The sequence below is a fragment of the Myxocyprinus asiaticus genome, chromosome 20, assembly GCF_019703515.2.
Source record: "Myxocyprinus asiaticus isolate MX2 ecotype Aquarium Trade chromosome 20, UBuf_Myxa_2, whole genome shotgun sequence".
Classification (NCBI taxonomy): domain Eukaryota; kingdom Metazoa; phylum Chordata; class Actinopteri; order Cypriniformes; family Catostomidae; genus Myxocyprinus; species Myxocyprinus asiaticus.
Window position 1 is genome coordinate 6849356 of NC_059363.1, and position 22808 is coordinate 6872163.

General features: G+C 37.6%; 1 protein-coding gene across 2 annotated transcripts in view; it reads right to left on the bottom strand.

Annotated features, from left to right (window-relative positions):
• smyd3 (SET and MYND domain containing 3) overlaps nucleotides 1-22808 on the bottom strand; it is a 222327-nt gene that overhangs the window by 185367 nt on the left and 14152 nt on the right. For both annotated transcript variants that reach the window (XM_051647053.1, XM_051647055.1), the window contains exons 2-5: nucleotides 13475-13538; nucleotides 11358-11465; nucleotides 11149-11206; nucleotides 3957-4093 (exon numbers count right to left, since the gene is read on the bottom strand). In XM_051647053.1, the coding sequence (XP_051503013.1) occupies nucleotides 3957-4093; nucleotides 11149-11206; nucleotides 11358-11465; nucleotides 13475-13538 (367 nt within the window). The remainder of the gene's footprint in view (nucleotides 1-3956; nucleotides 4094-11148; nucleotides 11207-11357; nucleotides 11466-13474; nucleotides 13539-22808) is intronic.

Sequence of the window (22808 nt, forward strand, 5' to 3'; positions counted from 1 at the left end):
CTTCTGCTTACCAGTTCAGTGCTTTAGTCCACTACGCCACCACCACTCTAGAGGTTTAACCACTTCTTCCACCTGATAGGAGTGTGGACTGAAACTCTTAGCAAAAAGAATGGCAACCCCTCCACTAAGTGAGGTGTTGTGGCTCAAAACAGAGACCCCATCCGACTCCTCTGCCCAATCAGCAGCATTCCTCAAGTCACAATGCGTTTCTTGCAACATAACATCATCTAATTTTTTTTTAGTTTTTTTTTGTTTAATCACCTCAAATATTTCTGTTCTTTTTCTCATTTCTCTTACTCCATTTACGTTCAACGTCGCAATATTCACTCATATTTGGAGAAAAGAAAGAGACTAAGAAACATAGAAGCACTTCACACACACATCACATCAATAACCAAGCTATTAGGCTTTCTCACTACCTTCATTGGCATTGTCTGAAATTAGTTTTCTCACTATCTTTTTTAATCAATATACCTCCTTGTTTGTAAACAAACCTTCCGACATAAAAAGCCTAGTTTTATCAACAAACTGTTCTGTGTCGGGAAAATACTCATTTACACGGACCACTCACTTGTTTTTAGTAGCTCTTAGGAAGAGTTTCATGTCGTCCACTTCATACCTGCAATTAGAGAAGTCACTCTGAGAGAAACTGACGCTAGAATCAGAAGACTCACTGCCACATTCCATTTCATCTTCACCATAAAAAACTTCCTTGTCTGCCTTCTTAGCTCTAACGGCTGAAAAATCAGATTTTTTCCTTTTTGATGGAACTTTGAAATTACTCTGCTCCGTCTCCATTTCAAGGCCATCACAAAACAAATTGGCCTGCAAAACAATAACTGTGTTATCACTTTTTTGCATGTCCGTCTTAGTAACGGGTTTGCGAGAACGAATATTCAATGCCTCAGCATCACCCAGTCTATTTTCCTCAACCATGTTTTTGGGGTCAGTTACCTCTCGCCCGCAGGCGGAATCTCAACGGCTCTGTCCTCCACTGAACCTGTCTCTGCCACAGGCGGAGACACGTTTGACGGTCCAGCCTCAATCAGCTCGCTAACATTATCAACAATGTCATCGGCCGCCGAGCTGATTTCCTTATTTTTTACCAGGACAAGCACGAATTAAATGACCCACTTCCCCACAATTGAAACATTTCATCTTGTCCGTTGTAGCATAAATAACATAGTCGAAATCGTCCACTTTGAAATGCAGTGACAGATCCAGAACCTCATCATCTTTTAGGATCATGTAAACGAACCGCCTAAACGAAACCACATGTTTTAAAAGAGGAGATTCACAACCAATTGCTATCATTTTGATAGGTGACACCAATTTACCATATCGGGACAAAACTCTCACTAAAGTTTCATCACTTATGAAAGGTGGAACGTTAGACAGCAGCACTTTTTTGGATGGCATGGGATCTAAATTGGTTTGGAAACCAATCTTCAGTGTCTTGGTCACCCGAATCTGATGGCTTCTCAGATCCTGTGGCCTTACCAGATAGCAAAGTGTCCACTGATTGCACACTTCAAAATTTCAACAGATGCAGCAGGCTATCCGGGTGTTGTTAGCTTACTTTCTCATGAATACTGGATATTTGAACATGATCCTACTCATTTGATGTACTACTTTTTGCTTCCTGTGTAGCTGGGACGTAAGCATTAGGAATTGCACAGCTGATTCAAAAAAACAGACTCATGTGCTGAGTAACTCCAGCCAGGTCTCCTAAGCAACCAAATTGGCCCAGTTGCTAGGGAGGGTAGAGTCACGTGGGGTAACCTCCTCATCGTCGCTATAATGTGTGGTTCTCACTCTCGGTGGGGCAAGTGGTGAGTTGTGCATGGATGCCGCGGAGAATAGCGTGAAGCCTCCACATGCGCTACGTCTCCGCAGTAACGCGCTCAACAAGCCACGTGATAAGATGCACAGATTGACAGTCTCAGATGCGGAGGCAACTGAGATTCGTCCTCCACCACCCGGATTGAAGCGAGTCTCTACGCCACCACAAGGACTTAGAGCACATTGGGAATTGGGCATTCCAAATTGAAAAAAACAAACAAAAAAAAAAGGAACAGACTCATAAGAGTCATTTGTTCAAGAACAGGACTACACTGGTCACTCTGTATGTTTCGTGTTGTAAATTCAAAATAACCAGCTCAAAAGAGCCATTCGTTCGGGAATCAGACTACACGGGTCACGCTGTATAAGATGCATTCATTCGGGAATCAAACTATACTGGTTGCACAATAGATTAAAAAGAACCAGCTCATAAGGGTCATTCGCTGAGGAATCGCTGCAGTTTCAAAAGGACCGTATGTTAAGAGACTTTCGTTTGGGATTCGGACTGCACTGGACACACTATATGTTTCCTGCTGTAGATTCAGAAGAAACAACTCATTAGAGTCATTAATTCAGGATTCGGACCACACTGGTCACGCTGTAACTTCAGACAAGCTGGCTCAAAGATACATTTGTTCGGGAATCGGACCGCACTGGTCGCACTGTAAGTTTTGTGCATCTGATTCAAAAGAAAAGACTCAAAAGAGTCATTCATTTGGCAATTGGACCACACTAGTCATGATGTAGATTGAAAAGAACCAGCTCATAAAAAATCATTCGTTCTTGAATCTGACTTCACTTGTCATGCAGAATGTTTCACGCTGCTGATTCAAAAGGTCCGACTGTTAAGAGTCATTCATTTGGGAATCGGATTGCACTGGACACGCTTTATGTTTCGCACTGCTGATTTAGTAGCAGTGTTGCAGTACTGCTAAATGGTAGCACAGGTAGTGCAGGAAACACGCAGGAGTATTTTAGCACTGTGTTGTGTCTACATCGGCAGAAGAATGTACATTCAAGAACCGTTAATGGAACTTGAAGTCATGAACACGATTTGGTTCCAGTAATTTTTAACAATAGAACAGGTTCTCGGTTCCACCTGTAGTAAGCATATTCGAATGGAGTGAGTGTTACAAGTGTGCATCTAACACAATAAAACATTAAGCACAAATAAGTAACAAAATCATTTTACAATCGCAAGAAAGTATGCACTGTAAATCAAGGCCAACAAATTCAAAAAGTGAATCTGAGCATCTGTGCATGTTCGAAACTAAACTTTTCGCATAACTTGAGTTCTGTCCATGACGCATTGTTTAGGATTGGATTAGAACAGCTTATCAGATCCACATTTCGGTCTTTGATGCTTTATGAGAGAGAGAGATGGCTGCTGGCTCTGTCTTATATGAAACAGGTGTTTGTGTTCACATGTAACAGGCATTTGTTTGTCCAGGGCCAGATGTGCAACCCCTTCTGTGTTTACATGCGATCCTGAAGAGAAAATCACCATATTCTCTCTGAAATGGGTACTGTACTCAATATGTTCACAATTTCTGTACAGAGTGACGGTCAGTAAACAAGCAAATAAAATATATTCTCACAGGAATCAAAACAAGTGATCTCACTGACACATATCTGACACAAGAAACTCAAGTCCCTGGGGCATCCACAGAGGAAACAGCAGGTAATTCTGAAATAGGACTCTAGGGATGGGAATCGTAAGTTCTGATTCCATTTAGTGATTCCATCCTTGACAATTCCATTTAAGCTAAAAAGTTGAATGTTTTCTATGTTAAAATATACAATATTTGTGCGACAAATAGGCATGGAAATCTATATGGAACCAACCTTGAACATGAAATGACCTTATTTAGATTCTATGTACAACTTGTCCCCTGTTTTGAAGGCAAAAGACATGAAATAGCAGCATGGATACACAGCAGGTAACATGAGGACGGCATAATATTCGAGCAGCCCTGTATGTGGTCGCACACTCAAAGTGACATGCTGACACCGTTCGTAGTGCTGAGATTTGGTGTGATGCCCTGCCGATCTGAGAGCATGACCCCCACCGATTACGCCACAAGTGGTGACGATAACATTAAAAGCTCACTTACTCTGGCGAGAAGGTTGATGGGGTCCAGGCCAGGCGGTAGGTGAGATAGATCACAGTTCTCCTCACCGAGATACACCTGGAGGGTAGAGCAGAGATGCACCAAGCCTTCCTTCTTCTCCTCACTCATGTCTGCTAGATCTAAACACATCGAGAAGACAACGGTTTCAACATTTGACAAAAGTGATTGATATCAAAGGTTCATTTATATGACTGATTAATGAGCAAGACCTTTTTGGTTCTCTTTTCCTTACAGAAAGTACTGTAGCATCTCCATGGTACAGTGATGGAATCTGATAATACCATGGAACTTTGATATATACCATAGTACTGAAAAATGACCATATTCATGTATCATGGTATTTGCAGGGTGCCCCACAGTACTTGCAAAGAATACCAAGGTACTACAATAATACCACTGTATATACTGTGTAGTACAATTTGCCATAGTACATATCCACAAATTGAGGTATTACCATAGTATACTGTATTTCCAAAAACCATGGGATTATTATGGTGCATGCCAAAAAACAACAACAACAACAAAAAAATTTGTTCGTTAAATGAAGCTTAACATTGTCTTTGTGTTTGTTTTTGAGTTGCCACAGTATGCAATAGACTGGCATGTCTTAAGGTCAATATTGGGTCAAAAATAGCAAATAAAAAACAGCTTTCTCTAGAAACTCGTCAGTCAATCATTGTTTTGAGGAATGAAGGCTGTACAATGCTTGAAATTGCCAAAAAACTGAAGATTTCATACAAAAGTGTACACTATAGTCTTCAAAGACAACGGACAACTGGCTCTAACAAGGACAGAAAGAGATGTGGAAGGCCAGATGTACAACTAAACAAGAGGATAAGTACATCAGAGTCTCTAGTTTGAGAAATAGACGCCTCACATCTCCTCAGCTGACAGCTTCATTGAATTCTACCCACTCAACACCAGTTTCATGTACAACAGTAAAGAGAAGACTCAGGGGTGCAGGCCTTATGGGAAGAATTGCAAAGAAAAAGCCACTTTTGAAACAGAAAAACAAAAAGAAAAGGTTAGTGTGGGCAAAGAAACACAGACATTGGACAACAGATAATTGGAAAAGAGTGTTATGGATCTTAACCCCATTGAGATTTTGTGGGATCAGCTAGACTGTAAGGTGTGTGAGAAGTGCCCGACATGACAGCCACATCTATGGCAAGTGCTACAGGAAGTGTGGGGTGAAATGTCACCTGAGTATCTGGACAAATTGACAGCTAGAATTCCAAGGATCTGCAAAGCTGTCATTGCTGCACGTGGAGGATTTTTTGATGAGAAATCTTTGCAGTAGTTTAAGAAGTTCTGAACATTTTTTTCAAATTGTAATAGTAAGTTTTCACGTTATTAATGTCCTGACTATACACTGTGATCAGCTGAATGCCACTTTGGTGAATAAAAGTACCAATTTCCTTCCATAAGAGCACAATCTGTTCATTATTCCAAAATTCTGGCCGCCAGTGTGTGTGTATATATATATATACTGTATTACCAAAAAACATGGTTTAACTATGTATTCGTCCAAAAAACATGGTATTGCTATAGTACAAAAATATGGTATTACCAATATACATGTCCAAAAAACATGGTATTATTGTGGTGCATTTCCAAAAAACATGATATTACCATAGTCCATATGCAAAAACATTGAATTATTATGGTACATACCAAAAGAAAATCATTACAATGGTACATGTCCAAACAAATATGGTGTTGTAATAGTACATATACACAAAACATGGTATTAACATAGAACTTATACAAAAACATGGTATAACCAGGATACATGTCCAAAAATCATGGTATTATTATGGTGCATGTCCCAAAAACAAGGTATTACCGTGGTATATGTCCAAATAACATGGTATAACCATGGTACCTGTCCTAAAAGCATAGTATTACCATAGTACATATACAACAAAAACAACATGGTACGACCATGGTACATGTCCAAAAAACATGGTATTACCATAGTAAATATACAAAAACATGGTATTATTATGGTGCATGTCCAAAACATTTTTTACCATAGTCCATATACCAAGAAATTTTATTATTATGGTACATGGGCAAAAAATATATTATTACCATGGTACCATAAAAACTAAAAAACTAAAAAAACATTTTATTGCCATTGTAAATGTTCAAAAAACATGGTACGTGAATATGTAATCATATGGAATGGTAATCATTGATGGAAATCATGTCCAAAAACCATGCTAGTTTCATGGAACTCTTTGGTTCTTTTGGTTAGCACCCGAAAGGTTCACCTATGAAATTTCCAAGGCGATTGTAAGTAAATTGCCAAGGAAATTTATCAATCGTTGAGTTGTGTATAAATTACACTGAGTGTAGTGATTAATAACGCTGAGAGAACAAAAACAGAGCTTAATTAACCTGGATAATATTCAGGTAGTATGTCATTAGTTACAGTATATAAAACAACATGCAGATGCAAACAATGCTGGGCTGAACTGACACAAAACAGGGAAAACTAATGAAGAAGAAAGAGATGCACAATGGAGCAGAAAGGTAAAATGTGTTAAAAAGTGGCGCACCTGTGTATTTGTTTTTGAATCTGCACGCGTGTTCTAGGTCCATGGTGAAAGAACAGGGTATTTTGCTTGTTTTGTTGGAGTTCTTTAGTTTGTGTTAAAATGTCTACAGGTAAATAGATCTCTGCATTAGCTGGTTGGTCTGGCCAAGTTGGTCTTAGCTGGTCTCTTGGCTGGTTTTAGAGAGGATTTGGGAACTTTTCTGATTGTCAGGCTGGGAGATCAGCTCAAACCAAGCAAGTAACAGAACTGTGAGCCTATGTAAAAGTTTTTCTATTATGTGTTTGGGTGTACGGGCAGAAAGAGCTTCCAGGTTGTGGCATTAAAATGTTTGATTGTGGAAGTATAGCTCCAGTCATGTGATTTATGTTGGCTTTGCCAAACATATGGGCTTTTCCATTAACCCTCCTGCTCTGAACCATTTCCCTCAAACACACCATCAATGAACTGTACTGTGTTCACCGCTGCTGCGGCAGATCAAGCAAACGCTTGACCTGCGGCAACAGCTTACAGCTCGTACCTCTCTCTCAGACACACAAACCCACTCACACATTCACTGCCATAAACACACGGTAGCAAAACTCTGCAGATTCAATGCATAAATCTGGTACATCTTCACCCTGTGTAGTGTCTTTTATCATCTTCTTGCATATACTTTATCTTCTAACACAGAACCATATAATAGAGCTCAGCAGCATCTCAAATTCTGCATTTCTGTTTTTGGCTTGTCGGACAAATTGAAATGATAATACAAACTATTTACAGCACTTTTAAAATTCATGCTTTGGATAATTTATTTATAACTACAATACAGATACTAACAGATCTCTCCTGAGAAGAAAATAATTGTGCTGGGTGACGGGCAGAACAAAGATACACAGACAGGAGTATACACTTCCCATTTCTTGTAGACATGAGAGGCTGTGTTTGTGTGTGTGTGAGTGGAATAATGAACCTGTTGGCCACGTTAAAGGTGCTGTAAGCATTGTTGTTGTTGTTTTAAAAGCACTCATAAAATGTCTACTACCTGACAGATATCACTGAAATAGTTGTCCTGGGAAATCACACCAATCTGTGTGACAGCCAGACAGTATAAAAATAAAAAAAAGAGATAGGGGAGAAACCCACGCTTTTTAAACCAATCAGAAAACTAGCCAATGAGAAAAGCTCTCTTCCTGACAATCATTGTGCACTTTCAGGTTTGATGACATGTCTTTAGAGGGAGGGGATTTGGAGAGCACATGAAGTTACCAAAATGGCACAAGTCAGCCAAACAGCTGAATTTGCTTACCGCACCTTTAAATTGAAACCAGTGATAGAATAATCACAACTAAATTAATAATGATTATTCTTTGAGATTATCATATTGCCCAATAACCATGCCCGCTTGGCTGATTAAAATAAATGGCCGTTCTCCCTTGTGTCAATTTAAAAAGCCTTGTGAATGGATAAATATTTTCTGTTTACAAATATTTTTATGGGAATTTGGAGTAAATAAGTGTTGAATTATTTTTTGTTAATCATTAAATTACATTATACATTCATATATACAGTAAATATTAACAGTAATTATATTTTATACAGATATTATTTATATGCAGTATATTAAAAAGTACAATTTAATATAGTATATATTATTATAATTATTATTAATATTTGTAGGAGTTGTAGTTTTCACCTCATTTGTTAATAAATTCCATGTTAATAAAATTTCACAGTGTATTCGTCAAGAATTGGGGCAAGAATGAGTCAAAAAATAAAGATTTATTAAATAAGTAATACAAACAGGGAAAACAAAACACTCTCAAGGGAGAAAACAACTAAAGAGAAAAAACAACAAAGAACTTAAGACTGAAAACCAAATTAAAAACCAGACTGGAGACAGCGCAACAAAACACCTAATGAACATATGAACAAAACGATCCGACAAACACAAGTGGAAAAGGAGCACAATATATACAGGTAGGGCACATGAGGAACAGGTGAAGACAATTAACATAACAAGGACTAAATGAGGGAGAGTGATGAGGGTAACGAGGAGGCAGAGTCAGGGAAGCACATGGCAGACAAACACAAAGTCATGTGCTAACACATGAGACTAAAACAGGAACGAGTGCACATGGTGATGAAGGACCAAACACAGCCATGTGCACATACACCACACACAAGACTGACAGAAGAGCGCATGGCAAGAGGACCGAACCCGAAGCCATGCGCTCACAAAAGATGAGACATGGAGCATGAGTGTCCGGATCCCGAACCAGAACAGAAACCGAACTAGGCTGAGTCAGGACCCAGACACCACGCTCCGAACATGAAAACACAAACACAGAACATGAGTGTTAGGGTCCCGTCACCACTAAAAACATGACTGACAAAGTGACAGGATCCTGACAGTATTATTAATATTCATTAATAATATCTAAATTAAATATTATTAGGTAATTATATTATTCATATTATATAATTTATTATACTTACATAATATAATTATATTATATATGTTATATTTCATATTAAGTAAATGTTATACACTTAATGTATTATTTGTCCATTATATACACTGCCGGTCAAAAGTTTTGAAACACTTGACTGAAATGTTTCTCATGATCTTAAAAATCTTTTGATCTGAAGGCGTATGCTTAAATGTTTTTAAATTAGTTTTGTAGACAAAAATATAATTGTGCCAACATATTAATTTATTTCATTATAAAAAATAAAATTTAATAAAAATAAAAAAAACGTTTTTGAAATGGATGACTTGGACCAAATAATAAAGAAAAGCAGCCAATAAGTGCCCAACATAGATGGGAACTCCTTCAATACTGTTTAAAAAGCATCCCAGGGTGATACCTCAAGAAGTTGGGACTCTGATATTACACTGCATCAGTTTTTCTTTAATAGCTGTGCACACAGCATATACACTTGGATGGATGGTCCTTATACTAAGACTAAAAGTTTCCTCCACTACTTGGTGCAGGTTGCCAGCTTGAACAGGGCCGTGACGATTCATTTTCAGGTCGGAACCGGTGGCAACATGCGACATCAGGACCAATATTTCAGTCCTATCAGAAGGGCAACTGCTCCCTTTTGATTGCAATTCCTTGTCTTCTGATTGCATTTGTGAATTAAAATGACAGTAAGCCGTCTAATTTCAATGAATTGGAAAAAAAATTAGGGACATCTGGCAAGCGAATTAGCGATAAACGCACATTTCTGAATGGAAACGGCTTAAGGGCAGATTTCTTTTGCGCTAAACCAAAACTTATGCGACAAAGTGTTTTTTAGGCATGACGTCATCACGCACACCATTTTTATCGATAAGAGGCCATTTGAATGGAAACAGGCAGAAGACGGCAAATTTCGCAAAACGTTTTTTACGCATTTTCACTTTGTCGATAATAAAATAGCGTGAAAAGTGGATGGAAACTAGGCTACTGTCTAGTCTCATCTATGCTTGTACAAACCCCTCCACGTTCTCTCCCAGTCAAAGCTAAGTGTTTATCCTGTGTACTGCAGTTAATAGCCTGTTTAACCTTGTTCCTTGACTATCTTTGTGTTTGTTTATTGTTCTATTAAACGTACCCGCGACTGGGTTCTCACCAACATTAACTATATACTAATATATATACTGTACATAAATGAGCATTTCTACCTCTAGACATTGGCATCGATCAATTAAAAAAATACAGTATACTGCACAACCACAAGTTGAAACGTATCACACACAGGCACATAGGGAAGAAGATGAAATGCTCAACTGTAGTTTTACTGTTCAACTAAAATAGCTTATGCATGAATCTTGGCATAAATCAGCATGGCTGCAAAAATCAGAAGCTGATGGATTTTTCTGAAATGAGACGATTTTAAGATGAGAGCGAGGGGCTTACTAAGGGGTTGTTGGTGTTATGTGAGTGCACGGGTTCAGATGGGCTGTTGAGAGCTTCCAAAAGGCCCATCTGTGGGATAACCTCTCTAATGGCTGCACATTACTTATGAGTGAATAGTAAGAAGCCAGGCCAGCAAGACGTCCAAGGCTCTCTTTGTGACAAAATAGCCAATTACTTTTGAAAAGCTAAGGGCCGCAGGGAAGGTTTTACATTGAGGTCCACACCAAGAAAGGGAGGGAAATTCATAACATTACAATAAACTCCTGCAAGGATGTGACATTTATTCACCTTTCTTCATAAGATATCTAATCTTTCAACCTTGCACTGCCGCCCATTAACAACATGGGTTTTTATTCTGTATATACCAATATCCTATATTATATAGTAATACTGTATTACTATTATATAATACAAAGAAAGGTACATTTTGTTGAAAGGATGTGAGGCCTCAAAATCAATGGTACATTATGCACTACTGTGCAAGCTTCAACAAAAATATACACAATTATATATGTAACACATGTAACTTGTATTCTTAAATGTTTCACTGATAGCACCGTGTCCAAAGCAGATGCAATAAATATTAAAGATGGTGCACTCCAATCGTTACACGTGATAAACAATGTATTTTTGCATCACTGACATAAAACCATTGAATGTGCAGATGTGCAAATGAGATTTGAGTAAAAGATGCAACACAAATAGAAGCAGAGAGGAACTTACGTGACTGGTGTTCAGATATCGAGTACATCTCATCCTTGTCACTTTCTGATTGGCTAAGCTGTGGAAAGAGAGAAGATAGTAACACTGTCAAGCGCTATGGTTGAAAACCAGCTGTGACACTCTTAAATGACAAACATGCTTCGAGCGGGTCTGATGTGGCCCTATTCCCAATCCATAGCACGTCAGGTGTTCTGATACTGCACACTAACCAGTTTGAAAATGATTCTTGCGACCAGACGAACAGAATCGGTGGGGATCCGTGGTTGGAGGCGCTTGAGATATTTGCATTCTTTCTTGTGTTCGGGCCATGCTTGTTTCTGAGGGGGAAAGGAAGCAGAGAAAAAAATGATGCAAAAGATTTCAAACAAACCTGATCCAATATGCACATCTTCAATCAGAGCTCAGATCTATTGTAGAACGTGCACTGTGTGGAGTCTACTTTAGAGGGAATTATGATAAAAGTCAGCCCTACAATTAAAAAAAGACAACGCAAACTTGACAACCAAGAGTGCCTGTAGAGGACAGGGTGGTTTGACAGTGACAGGTTCGCCATTTTAAAGCAATACAGTCTTAGTTTGGGAGACTGGATGTTCTGCAATTTGCAAAGACTTCTAGAGTGCATGTGACAGCCAGAGAATAGAATCTATAACTGAATTAGGGCTGTCAATCATCAACATTTTTAATTGAATTAATTACATGATATGCAGATTAACTCATCGCATATATAAATATTTGCTGAGAGGTCCTCAAATAATAATTGAATATATAATGATTAAATAATTATCAATATATATATTGTTTATTTTCATATAATTTACTGTAACAGAAGCCTGTCATTGGCCTACAGTCCACAGCAATCCATTTTGCAATTTAATTCGTCAATATGTTCAAGATCCGTAAATTTATTATAATGGCTTTTCTAAGGACGCATTAATGTACACCTGCGTCAGGTGGATGCTTTTGGAGCGTAACACTTTGGTCCCATCATAAAAAAGCATTTTTTAATTAAATGTAGTTTGAAACTTAGAAAAACACATCTCGAGATCCCTGTATTTGGAATTGTGCTCCATTGAGCTGTATTTGAATGTTGGAACACATCCTCATCTTGAGCTGTCGCTAGTGACAAGCAAGCCTGAGTGTGGTTTTGTTATCTGTACAGCTGTGCATTGCCCACACAGCTGGAGTTTCGCTTACTGCCCCCTGTTGAATACAAGTGGTGCTTCAAGCTTGAATTAGAAAAAACTATTAATTCCTTATTACGGTCCGGGGACATGATTAATTGTGTTACATTGTTTTATGTGTTATTTTGTATAGAATTAATAGCATTGAATTAACACGTTAAATCTACAGTCCTAAATAGAATTTAAACTATTATACGTTTTTGGAAACCATTTTAAAGTGCAAGGAACAGACAAAAATTTAAGTCACAATTTGTTGAAAATATTCCCCACTGACATAGCTCTCAAATTTCTTTCTTTCTTGCTTCCACATCCATTCAAATACAGAGCCAGGTTTGACATCAATGATGATTGGTCTATGAAGCTATCCAATGAATTCAGAAGACTTGCAACATAGGGCATTAATCATATGGACTACTTTTATAATATTTTAATGTTGCATTGTTATTTTTTAGCTTGACAGCACCTATGATTGATTGATTTTATTTGATAAATGTAAAAAAATGTTCCGTGTTTTAGTCTCACCCATTCATTTCCTATGGCGGAACAGTAAGAGTGTCACATTCTTAGACTAATCAAATCAAGTTTTTTGTGTGTGTGTTCAGATGGCAAGTAGAGGAAAAGTCACCAAGCCTTGTACTGCTTCAAGGAAGGAACCCATTTTTAATTTATAAAAGAAAAATCAAATGGGTCAAAAATGACCTGAACAGTACGGAGGGTTAAGTGCCATTAAAGGCCTGGAAAATGCTGGAAAATTCTATGATCACAGAACGTGTTTCACAGGTGTTTGGCTCCAAGCACAAAATACTTCTGGTGAGGAGTCACACTGGACCTCAAGAGTTTCCGATAATTGTCAGCTCATAAGTGCTGCACACAAGGCAGCACTGATGGAATGGTATATCTGTCAGAATCCACTTAAAGTAAAATGATTGTATTAATACCGCAAGATATGCTTATGAGAGTGAAATAATACAATCTATACTGCTGTGTACTTTTAAGTAACATTTTTAATGATGTCATAATAATTATGATATCAGATATTTGCAATAATATGAAAAAATACTGCATATATATATATATATATATATATATATATATATATATATATATATATATATATATATATATATATATATATTAGTCCTTACCTGACACTGCATATTGCAGTAACGGGCCGTCTTACACTGGGAACATCTCAGAAGACTTTCACCTCTGTTAAAATAAGAGAATGCACATCAGCTATTGTGGTTTGTGTTGTTTTCAATTATTTGTTCTGAATAATAAACTGAAAAATTGTTTTTATCCATGTTTCCCAGCTAAAATGCTGAGCTATGTTGGCCCACCTGTTAGACCAGCATCAAACCAGCATAAACCAGTTGGACCAACATGGATATTCATACTAATCCAACCTAGCCCTTTCACCAGAGCTGCTCAGACTGAATTGAGATGTGCACTCAAGGGTTTGTACAAGAATGTGAAACTACAACCTTAGGTTAAAGAAAAGATAGTCTGGTTCAGTTTACAAGGGTTGTAATGAAGCATTCCTGCCTTAAATAACTACCACTTGTTTTTAAGTGTATGTCTAATGACCACCTGTGCTTTGGAGTTTGGTCTATAACTTTTAATCTTCAAAAGTGTGGAATGTGGTTAACATGCAGAAATCAGATGCATCGAATAGCCCGAGTAAGCAATGTGACGATATCGCAATAAATGGTCAAGATATCACTATAATGCATGGGTAGTGGGGTACAGTTTTTGAAATATGCATTCCTTTTCACTGTTTTACACCTTGTATAGCTGAAACCAACTCGCCTTTGGCGAGGAGCAGTTGTCCACTCAAGCCTTCTCTCTCCCTCTGTCCTCATCTCTCTCGCTCCTTCCTGAGAGAAAATAATCACAGAGTGTCCCATCTGGCAGAGATGGATCACTAGATCAATCTTGTTGCCACCCTGGTATCTAGAGGTGTGCTGCTTTTTGAGAAGGCCCTTAACAAATCACTTTGGGGTGCTGTTGTTCTCAACCCTTTTCTTAGAGCAGAGAAACTTCAGAGTGACAGCAGGCTTACACAGCCAAAACCAAACTCCATGAGCCCTCCTCAGCACACATATAACAAAATAACAAAAGGATCTGCAGTGTGAAACACACTCTGATCTGATAAAAATACATATTCATAAATCAGAATGTCAAGCATAAATCGAGCTGGAGTTGCGAAGCCGAAGTGCTTCTATTTCTGGATTTGGGAAAGTCATGTTAAAAAGTAGTTTTCAATGGTCAGACCTAAATCTGCTATAAAAACAGCAACTTTGATTGCTTGGAGTATTGATTCTGAGATACACACAGTAAAAGGCCGGGTAAGTGTTCTACCACTGATAAGAAGTGCACAGAAATGCACTTTTCCCACACAGCTCTCACTACACTGAAATACTGCAGAACGGAGAACTTAAACTGATCTAACAGATTCATAAATGCATGATTCATATCTATGCAAATTTGGCAAAGGTTTGGGAATGTAATAATTGCCATGTGTGTGGACTGCACAAAGCAGTGAGAAAGAATGAGGTCTTTCCAAGTCTTTAAATGATACAAAATGTCATATGATGATCAGATTATGCCTTAAGTATGTCATCAAATAATAACCACTGATTCAATCTCACAGAATTTAACTACAAACAAATTGTTGACTGTCCTAATTTTTCCAGAAGAGGAATCAGATATTTTTCCCCCTAATAATAATCACACAATTTTATCCCCGCACAAACACTAATGTTTTATTGAAGCATTGTATCTAAGATGCAATAATTAGCATTTGCATCCATATTATTCAATTATAAAATGTTGTAATAGCCCAATCATTTTGTTAATCACTCCACATTTCAATAAACGTAATCTTAGTGATTGTTTAAACAAAAGATTATTGGGTCATTTATTTGTGCGATTGCACACAAATGCAGGAGCTGTAGCTTGAGACAACTGTTATAGTTCAACTGCAAGCGCACATTTACATTACTTAGTATGACTCTGTATTGCATTGTTACATTATATGAATTGACTTATTACTTTCAGCATTCAATCAATAGTGCAAGAGTGCTTCTCTACAAGCCACAACCATTTTAGACTTCAATAGCAAAAGCTCAAACCATAGTTAAAGCTTCAGTTGAAGAGCATAATGAAGATCAAGGAGATTTGTCAATGTGTTCTGTTCAGATAAAGCTACAGCTTAATCAAAACCACATCCTCCCATTCTGACCATCTGAGTCTTGGCCACACCAAGAATTTAGACAATCTTAAACAATTCGGATAATTTTCCACCGATGCCAGTCCAAGGTTATCTTCCGGTCAGTCCACTTCAATGACCACAATCCCCACATCAAAAATCAAATATTAAGATTGTAATGCGGTGGAATCGAACAATTCATCCAATTAATTGTATTCTGAGGTCTTGGACTGGAGTCAGTTCACTCTTTCTCACCCAGTCAAAATGAGGGCATGCACCAATCAGTGTTCCTCAAAGAAATGGTTCAGTCAAAAAAAAAAAAAAAAAAAAAACGTTCTGTCGGGGCCTGGGTAGCTCAGTGGTAAAATGGCTACCACCCCTGGAGTTCGCTAGCTCGCTAGTTCGAATCCCAGGGTGTGCTGAGTGACTCCAGCCAGGTTTCGTAAGCAACCAAATTGGCCCGGTTGCAAGGGAGGGTAGAGTCACATGGGGTAACCTCCTCGTGGTCGCTATAATGTGGTTTGTTCTCGGTGGGGCACGTGGTGAATTGAGCGTGGTTGCCGCAGTGGATGGCATGAAGCCTCCACATGCGCTATGTCTCCGTGGCAACGCGCTCAACAAGCCACGTGATAAGATGTGCGGGTTGACTGTCTCAGACGCGGAAGCAACTGGGATTCGTCCTCCACCACCCGGACTGAGGCGAATCACTATGCAACCACGAGGACTTAGAGCGCATTGGGAATTGGGCATTCCAAATTGGGAGAAAAAGGGGAAAAATCCCCCCCCCCCAAAAAACAAAAAAAAAAAACATTCTGTCAGTATTTACTAACCCTCATGTTGTTCCAAACCATATTTTTTCAGTGGAACAGAAAAGAAGAAATGTTTAAGAATATTCACTGTTCTTTTCCATACAAGGATAGTTCATTGTGACAAGATCTGTCAAGCTCCAAACAGGACAAAAAAGGACGATACAAGTAAGTAGTCCAATACAACAAATGAAGCCATATGATACTTTAGTGTAAGGAACTGAACAAAATTGTAGTTGTTATATGTAAGACTGGGTAAAAATATTGAATTTCTGATGCATCACAATCTTCATTTGAACAATCTTGATATAGATTCTTAAATCCCAAGATTGATTTTTTACTCTATGCATAACCCTCTACTGCAATGAGAAGAAATCACTCACAATTGCAACTACATTTCGTGCTATGCAACCAAAAAATATCTGTGATGATTAGCCACTGGGCTGGCATTTCACTGCGTGTTGAGGATAAAAGTGTGATTCGTTCGGTCTGTGTGTCCAAAGACGAGATCCACTCAATTCATTTGTCATTGAATAATGTCTCATTAAATACCATTTCTGCTCTTTACCAAAAAAAAAAACAAAAAAACATTTAGTTCTAATCACGCATAGCACGGATGAGGTAAAGCCATTCGAGTCCTCTCATGTTAATATACACAACAGCCGGTTTTCTTAAAGAGTCAGTACCGGTTTTTAGCACATGTTCAACAAATCAATGTAAATACTTGTGAATAGTACAAATTATGCAAATTATGTAAACAATACACATGAAACAAAAAAATAATGTATGCAATATAATATCATATTTATTGATGGAATGCATGGATGTGTTTATTTTTAAAGAGCTAAAATGTGACCAAAAACTAATTAATATTTTCATAATGTAAGAAGGTCACCTTTACAATTAACAGCATTACCTGGGAGAGAATTAATTTTATATGTAAGCAAATCGGAATCGAATAGCGAGCTTGTGAATCGTAATTGAATCGAATCTGGAAATCTGTATCAATATCCAACCCTAGTTATAGCTGAAAATATTTGAACTAGCAGTCAAGAACAATGCTGTTTGGTCTGACGTGTGAAATACGAAAAATATAGAAGCACAGTGTTGTTTACAACAGAAGAGCATAGAGATTCATACATAGATGCCTCATTCGGGAGGTTTGGATACATCAACTGCTGAGCCATCTTGGAACGGTCAACAAGGAGAGCTGTTTGAATTGGTTTGAATGCAAGTGAAAGGAGTTGATGAATCAGACTCGAGCTAACCGCTGCATAAACTGCGTTTGTGTGGAAACAATATCATGGTCCAGGGGAACAGCTGCTAAAAAGACATCTACGTATGAATATCTATGCAGAGGAGGCTTTCGCACTTGCGTCATGCTAGAGGCAGTTTGAACTCCACCCTCGTCAACGAGCTGGCCAGAAACAAACATTTTTAGTAAAAAAAAAAAAAAAAAAAAGGTTTTAAATATTGATCTATTTCTTTCACCAAGTGTTTCGCTTAAGACATTCATTAATCCACTGGAATCGTATAAATGACTTTTATGATGGCTATATGTGCTTTTTGGAGCTTAAAGATTTTGGCACCCATTCACTTGCATTCTATGGACCTACAGAGCTGAAACAGTCTTCCAGAAATCTTTGTTTGTGTTTTGCTGAAGAAAAACAGTCATACACATCTGGGATGGCACAAGGGTGAGTAAATGATGAGAGAATTTTCATTTTTGGGTGAACTATTCCTTTAAGTTTAGCCATTGTGCCATAGAGAAACACTGCGCTCCAGTGGCCAAAAGCCCTGACTTCAGCAGACCCACAATTCTCTTATTACAGTCCTTATTGTCACATTTTATTTTTCATTAACAATAGACAAATATCCTGCGGCTGATCTCTTTAGATCACGACCAGTGCAGGAACAGAATCACAGTGCTATCTGCAGAGAATCAAAAATCAGATTATCTCTACAGCAGAAGCCTAATCGGATTTTTAAACGCGGCCAAACACAGGACGGGGTTTCTTTCTTCATTGCAAAATTGATACAAATTCCACATAAATATGGCATCCTAATATAATCAGCAAATTCAAACATTTATCTAACATGAGATTTGTTTTCATTTTCCAGATCCACACAAAAAAAACTCTCCTGGGGAGATACCTTGCCTCCACCTCTCACACACACAGAGACCTATAATTAGGCAGTCCGGAGAGAGGATAGGCATGTTGTATCTGAATAGGTGTGTGTGTGTGTGTGTGTGTATTCGGACTACTCTTACTATCAGTACATAGTTTAGATTTTACTTCAGTAAGTAGTGAGCTGGTATCCCTTTCCAAGTGTGTACGCATGGGGAGGACAAGAGTAGCAGTTAGCACAAGAGGAAGACAAGGAGGAAGAGGAACAGACAAACAAACAAACCATTCTGTCTGAGCCTTCATAAGCCTCCAACTTTAGCAGACCTGATACAAACAAACACTCTCAACCACACACACACTGGCCAGTTAGATAGTTTACACAGGCACTTTTCATAGCTCTTCAAAGCCTGTCAGACAGCACTTCTATAAATGCCACTTTCTTTGCTGGACTATTATTTGGAAAGAAAAAAGGGAGTATGGAAAATAATATTGAGAGGATGATATACCTCATAAAGAGGGACACAAATATACTGAATGTATTATTTGTGTAACTTCATCAACAACGTCTGTTTCAAATGACTAAAAAGCAGATGTCCTTCTAAAGGAGCTGCTAAGGGTTTGGTTAAAGAAGAGAAGGTCATTCATATAAAAAAGATATTAAAAGTAGGTACATTTCTTTAATTAATACCTGAAATGACAAATAAAAAACATCTGGCTATATGGACACACTGTTTCACAAAATTAAATTAATATTTTCCCTATCTACGATGCCTTCTCCGTCAGGTGTGAACCCTTAAATTATGTTTTGCTATGTCAGCAACCAAATGATGATCCAGGTGTGTGAGGCCACTGTCTTTTTTTTTTTTTCTTTACACAAAGAAAACACCTGGTTCTGGGGACACATCTGTTCTTATATGTCAATGTCTAACAAGTACAAACACTTAATTCAAGGTTGTTCAATGCTGACTAAATTAACAATTCTAAAAATACCATGTTTAAAGTGCTCCCATATGACACTATTTCTAGAACACCTGGCAGTTTAATTTAATTCTATAAAACATTTTGTTTTGATTTAGTTTATTTTTATTTTATTTGCATTGCACTGTATTTTGCATGTATAGCATTTAGCATTGCACTTAATTTTGGTAGGAATTCCCCAAAACAAATTCTCCATAAGAGCTCTCAATCTTACTTGGCCAGTAAACTTAATAATATGCAACTCCACCAACTGCAGATCATCTGTATGTGTTCTTTACCTCCAGAATCCAACAGTCCTAATGTAAGGAGATCTGGTAAATGCTTAACTCTGATGTTTCCATGAGGTTGGACTCATATTAGCCAGAGTCCATGGATAAAAGCTTGCGCTAAACCAAATCAAAGCTGTCAGAGCTAAAAAAAAAAAAAAAAAGAAGAAGGGAAGGGAAGTGGAAAAAAGAGCCAATAGCCACTAATCCTGGAAATGAGAAACCTGCTCAGGCACAACGAGCCAGAAACAGGCTGAATAATTATCAATTCCACAGCGCTACTGGTGCTACAGCTTACAGCAGGAATTAATTACTCAGCCACTGAAGCAGATACATGAACCTTTTCCCACAAATACACACATGTATGTTAAAAAAAAGTATTTTGATACTCTTCAGCCTTTAGTTTCAATATTTTTTATAGCTAATTCTCCATATTTATGTATTTGCTCTGAAATGTCTTAAAAGTTGGATTTTTTTAAGTTAGGTATTCAAAATGTTTACTTAGTTTACACATTACATAGTAATAAACAGCCATCTTTACCAGCATATTTGTTAATTAAAACTAGTGGTCAACCGATATATCGGCCGATATTCTGACTTTTTAAATGACCGGCATCAGCCGCTAAATTTTCCCGTTTGGCCGATTTTTTTCTTGAGGGCGCCTAAAATCGCCTGCTTGCACGTGAAGCATCTGAGACATGTAACCGACAATTCACGGTTCGTTTTGTTGTTATGTGCCATCGTGTTACTACAATAATAGACCGTCAGAGATGGGTTTGAGCTCATTATATTAAAGTGCTCACCTGTTTCATTATCCCCCTCTCTCTCCTCAACAATTCCCTGTAACTTTTAACTGTCTTGTCTAATGATAAAAAGGCAAATATCCATAAAACGAATATCATATACCATCTGCAAATATGCGCATTTCTTGTTTTAACTGATGTAATAAACCAACCTCACACAACTTCAGCAGATCCAGCATCCTGTGGAGCGCTCATTTATTTACCTCTAAAGCATGTATTCTATCAGCCTCTCCTCAACAGTTCCCTGTAACTTTTCTAATGATAAAAGCAAATATCAATAAAAATTATATTATATACTGTCCGCAAATATGCAGATATCTCATTTAAAAAGATGTCATTCACAAACCTCACAAAAATCCAGCGTTTTCTTCCCATCAAGCGCTCATCTAATATCTTCCTCTGAAGCACGTATTCTATCAGCCAGAATCAAAAACTTCAGGATCAGGATCAAAAGTTCCTCTCATTCACAAATCATGATGGTCCATCTGTTACAATCAAAGTAGGCGATCCAGGCCATTTAAACTGTCAGGAGATTGTTGCTCCCAGACATAGAGACAACAAGAGTGCAAGTTGAATAAAATCCCAGATGCAGTTTACGGTGCTACTCCAATCCCAATCAATAATTACCAGAAGAAAAAAGTGGTACACAATACAGGACTTTTAATTATAAAGAAGCCCATAATACATATGGGACTCTTATTTTGAAATGTCTGCGCTGAGAAAGTGAATCTGATTCAAACTGCTAATCTGAGCTCCCTCAGTTCTTTACGGGTGATTCATGAAGAAGATCCAGTTAAAAAAAAAAGTAATTTGTTCATGACTCTCTCGTGCTGGGTATGTAGTTCGTCAGAAACAGAACTGGTGAGAAGCGGCACGAGACACACTGGTTGTGCGCATTCTAAAAATATATTCACTAACTCACAAGATGATATCTGATGAAACCGCATATGAACGCACACAACCCGACTGTCGCCAGTGGCGACTAGATTTTAAATGATTGTCGCAATCAATTATTTTTGGTTGCATTTGCAACCATTTTAGTCACAGTCTGGAGCCTGCTTAAGAGTTCCATTCATTCAAAACAGCTGTCATTAAGCCATTAACTGATTAGGCAGCAAGGTAGCAAGTCAGCTGCCTATGTTTTCGGATGCAGCACAAGGTAAAAGCACTTCACGTGTGCTCTAAGTAAATGTGCAATTGGTTTGATTCGATATTTATGGAGTAAAAGCGATTGCTAACATGGACATGCCATCCATGGTTGCTGGACTACTGTGTGTAGGCTACTGTTTCTATTTCCTTCTTCCTAATATATTAAAAATTTCGTCATGTGCAAATAAATTACAAAACTTTGATGACTAAACAGAAATCTGAAGAAACTGCTATCTACCATTTAAAATACAATATTATTTTTTAGTTTTGTGTGAAATTGAGTAAATATAGTGCTAATTTTTTTTTTTTTGTTATTTACTATATTAAATCGTGTGATATGTTGGCATTGTATTGGCTTATCAGCCACCCTGCTCTCTGGATATCGGCATCGGTCATTAAAAAACCCATATCGGTCGACCACTACTTAAAACATTTTAATAAATGAAAAATTTACACAAAGACTTCACTTATAACATTTCAAAGTGATGGTGCAAACAAATTATTGAATCAGAGTTATCGATTCATTGAAATGGACAGTTTGAACTGATTCCAGAAATCAATCGGTAACACTTAGCAATAGGGTTGCATTCGTTAACATGAACTAACAATGAACAATCATTTTAAAACACTTAATCTTGGTTAATGTTAATTTCAACATAAGTGAATACATTTTTTTAATTAAAAGTTGTATATGTAAACATTAGTTAATGCGTTACAAACTTACATGAACTAACAATAAACTACAGTCTTTTTATAAATTAACATTCACCAACATTAATAAATGCTGTTTAAAAATATTGTTAATTATTAGTTCATAGTGTAACGATGGTGTCTAGGAGTGGAAGAGGAAGAGAGGAGACGTAGGAGTAGAATCTTTAAATCCTTTAATGATAAATGCTGGAGTGGAACAAACGATAGAGCTAATTTCACAAAATAACAAAACAAGGAAACACTATCAATATAGCAATACACTTCATAAACTCAATGCAATACTTCAAGGACTGACAAATGATGAACAAAACTAGAGGGTATATATAGACACAGGGAAACTGAGGGAATGGAAGGCAAGTGCGGATGATGAACAGATGGAAGTGATTACCCTAGATGGTGGTGGTGTAGTGGGCTAAAGCACATAAC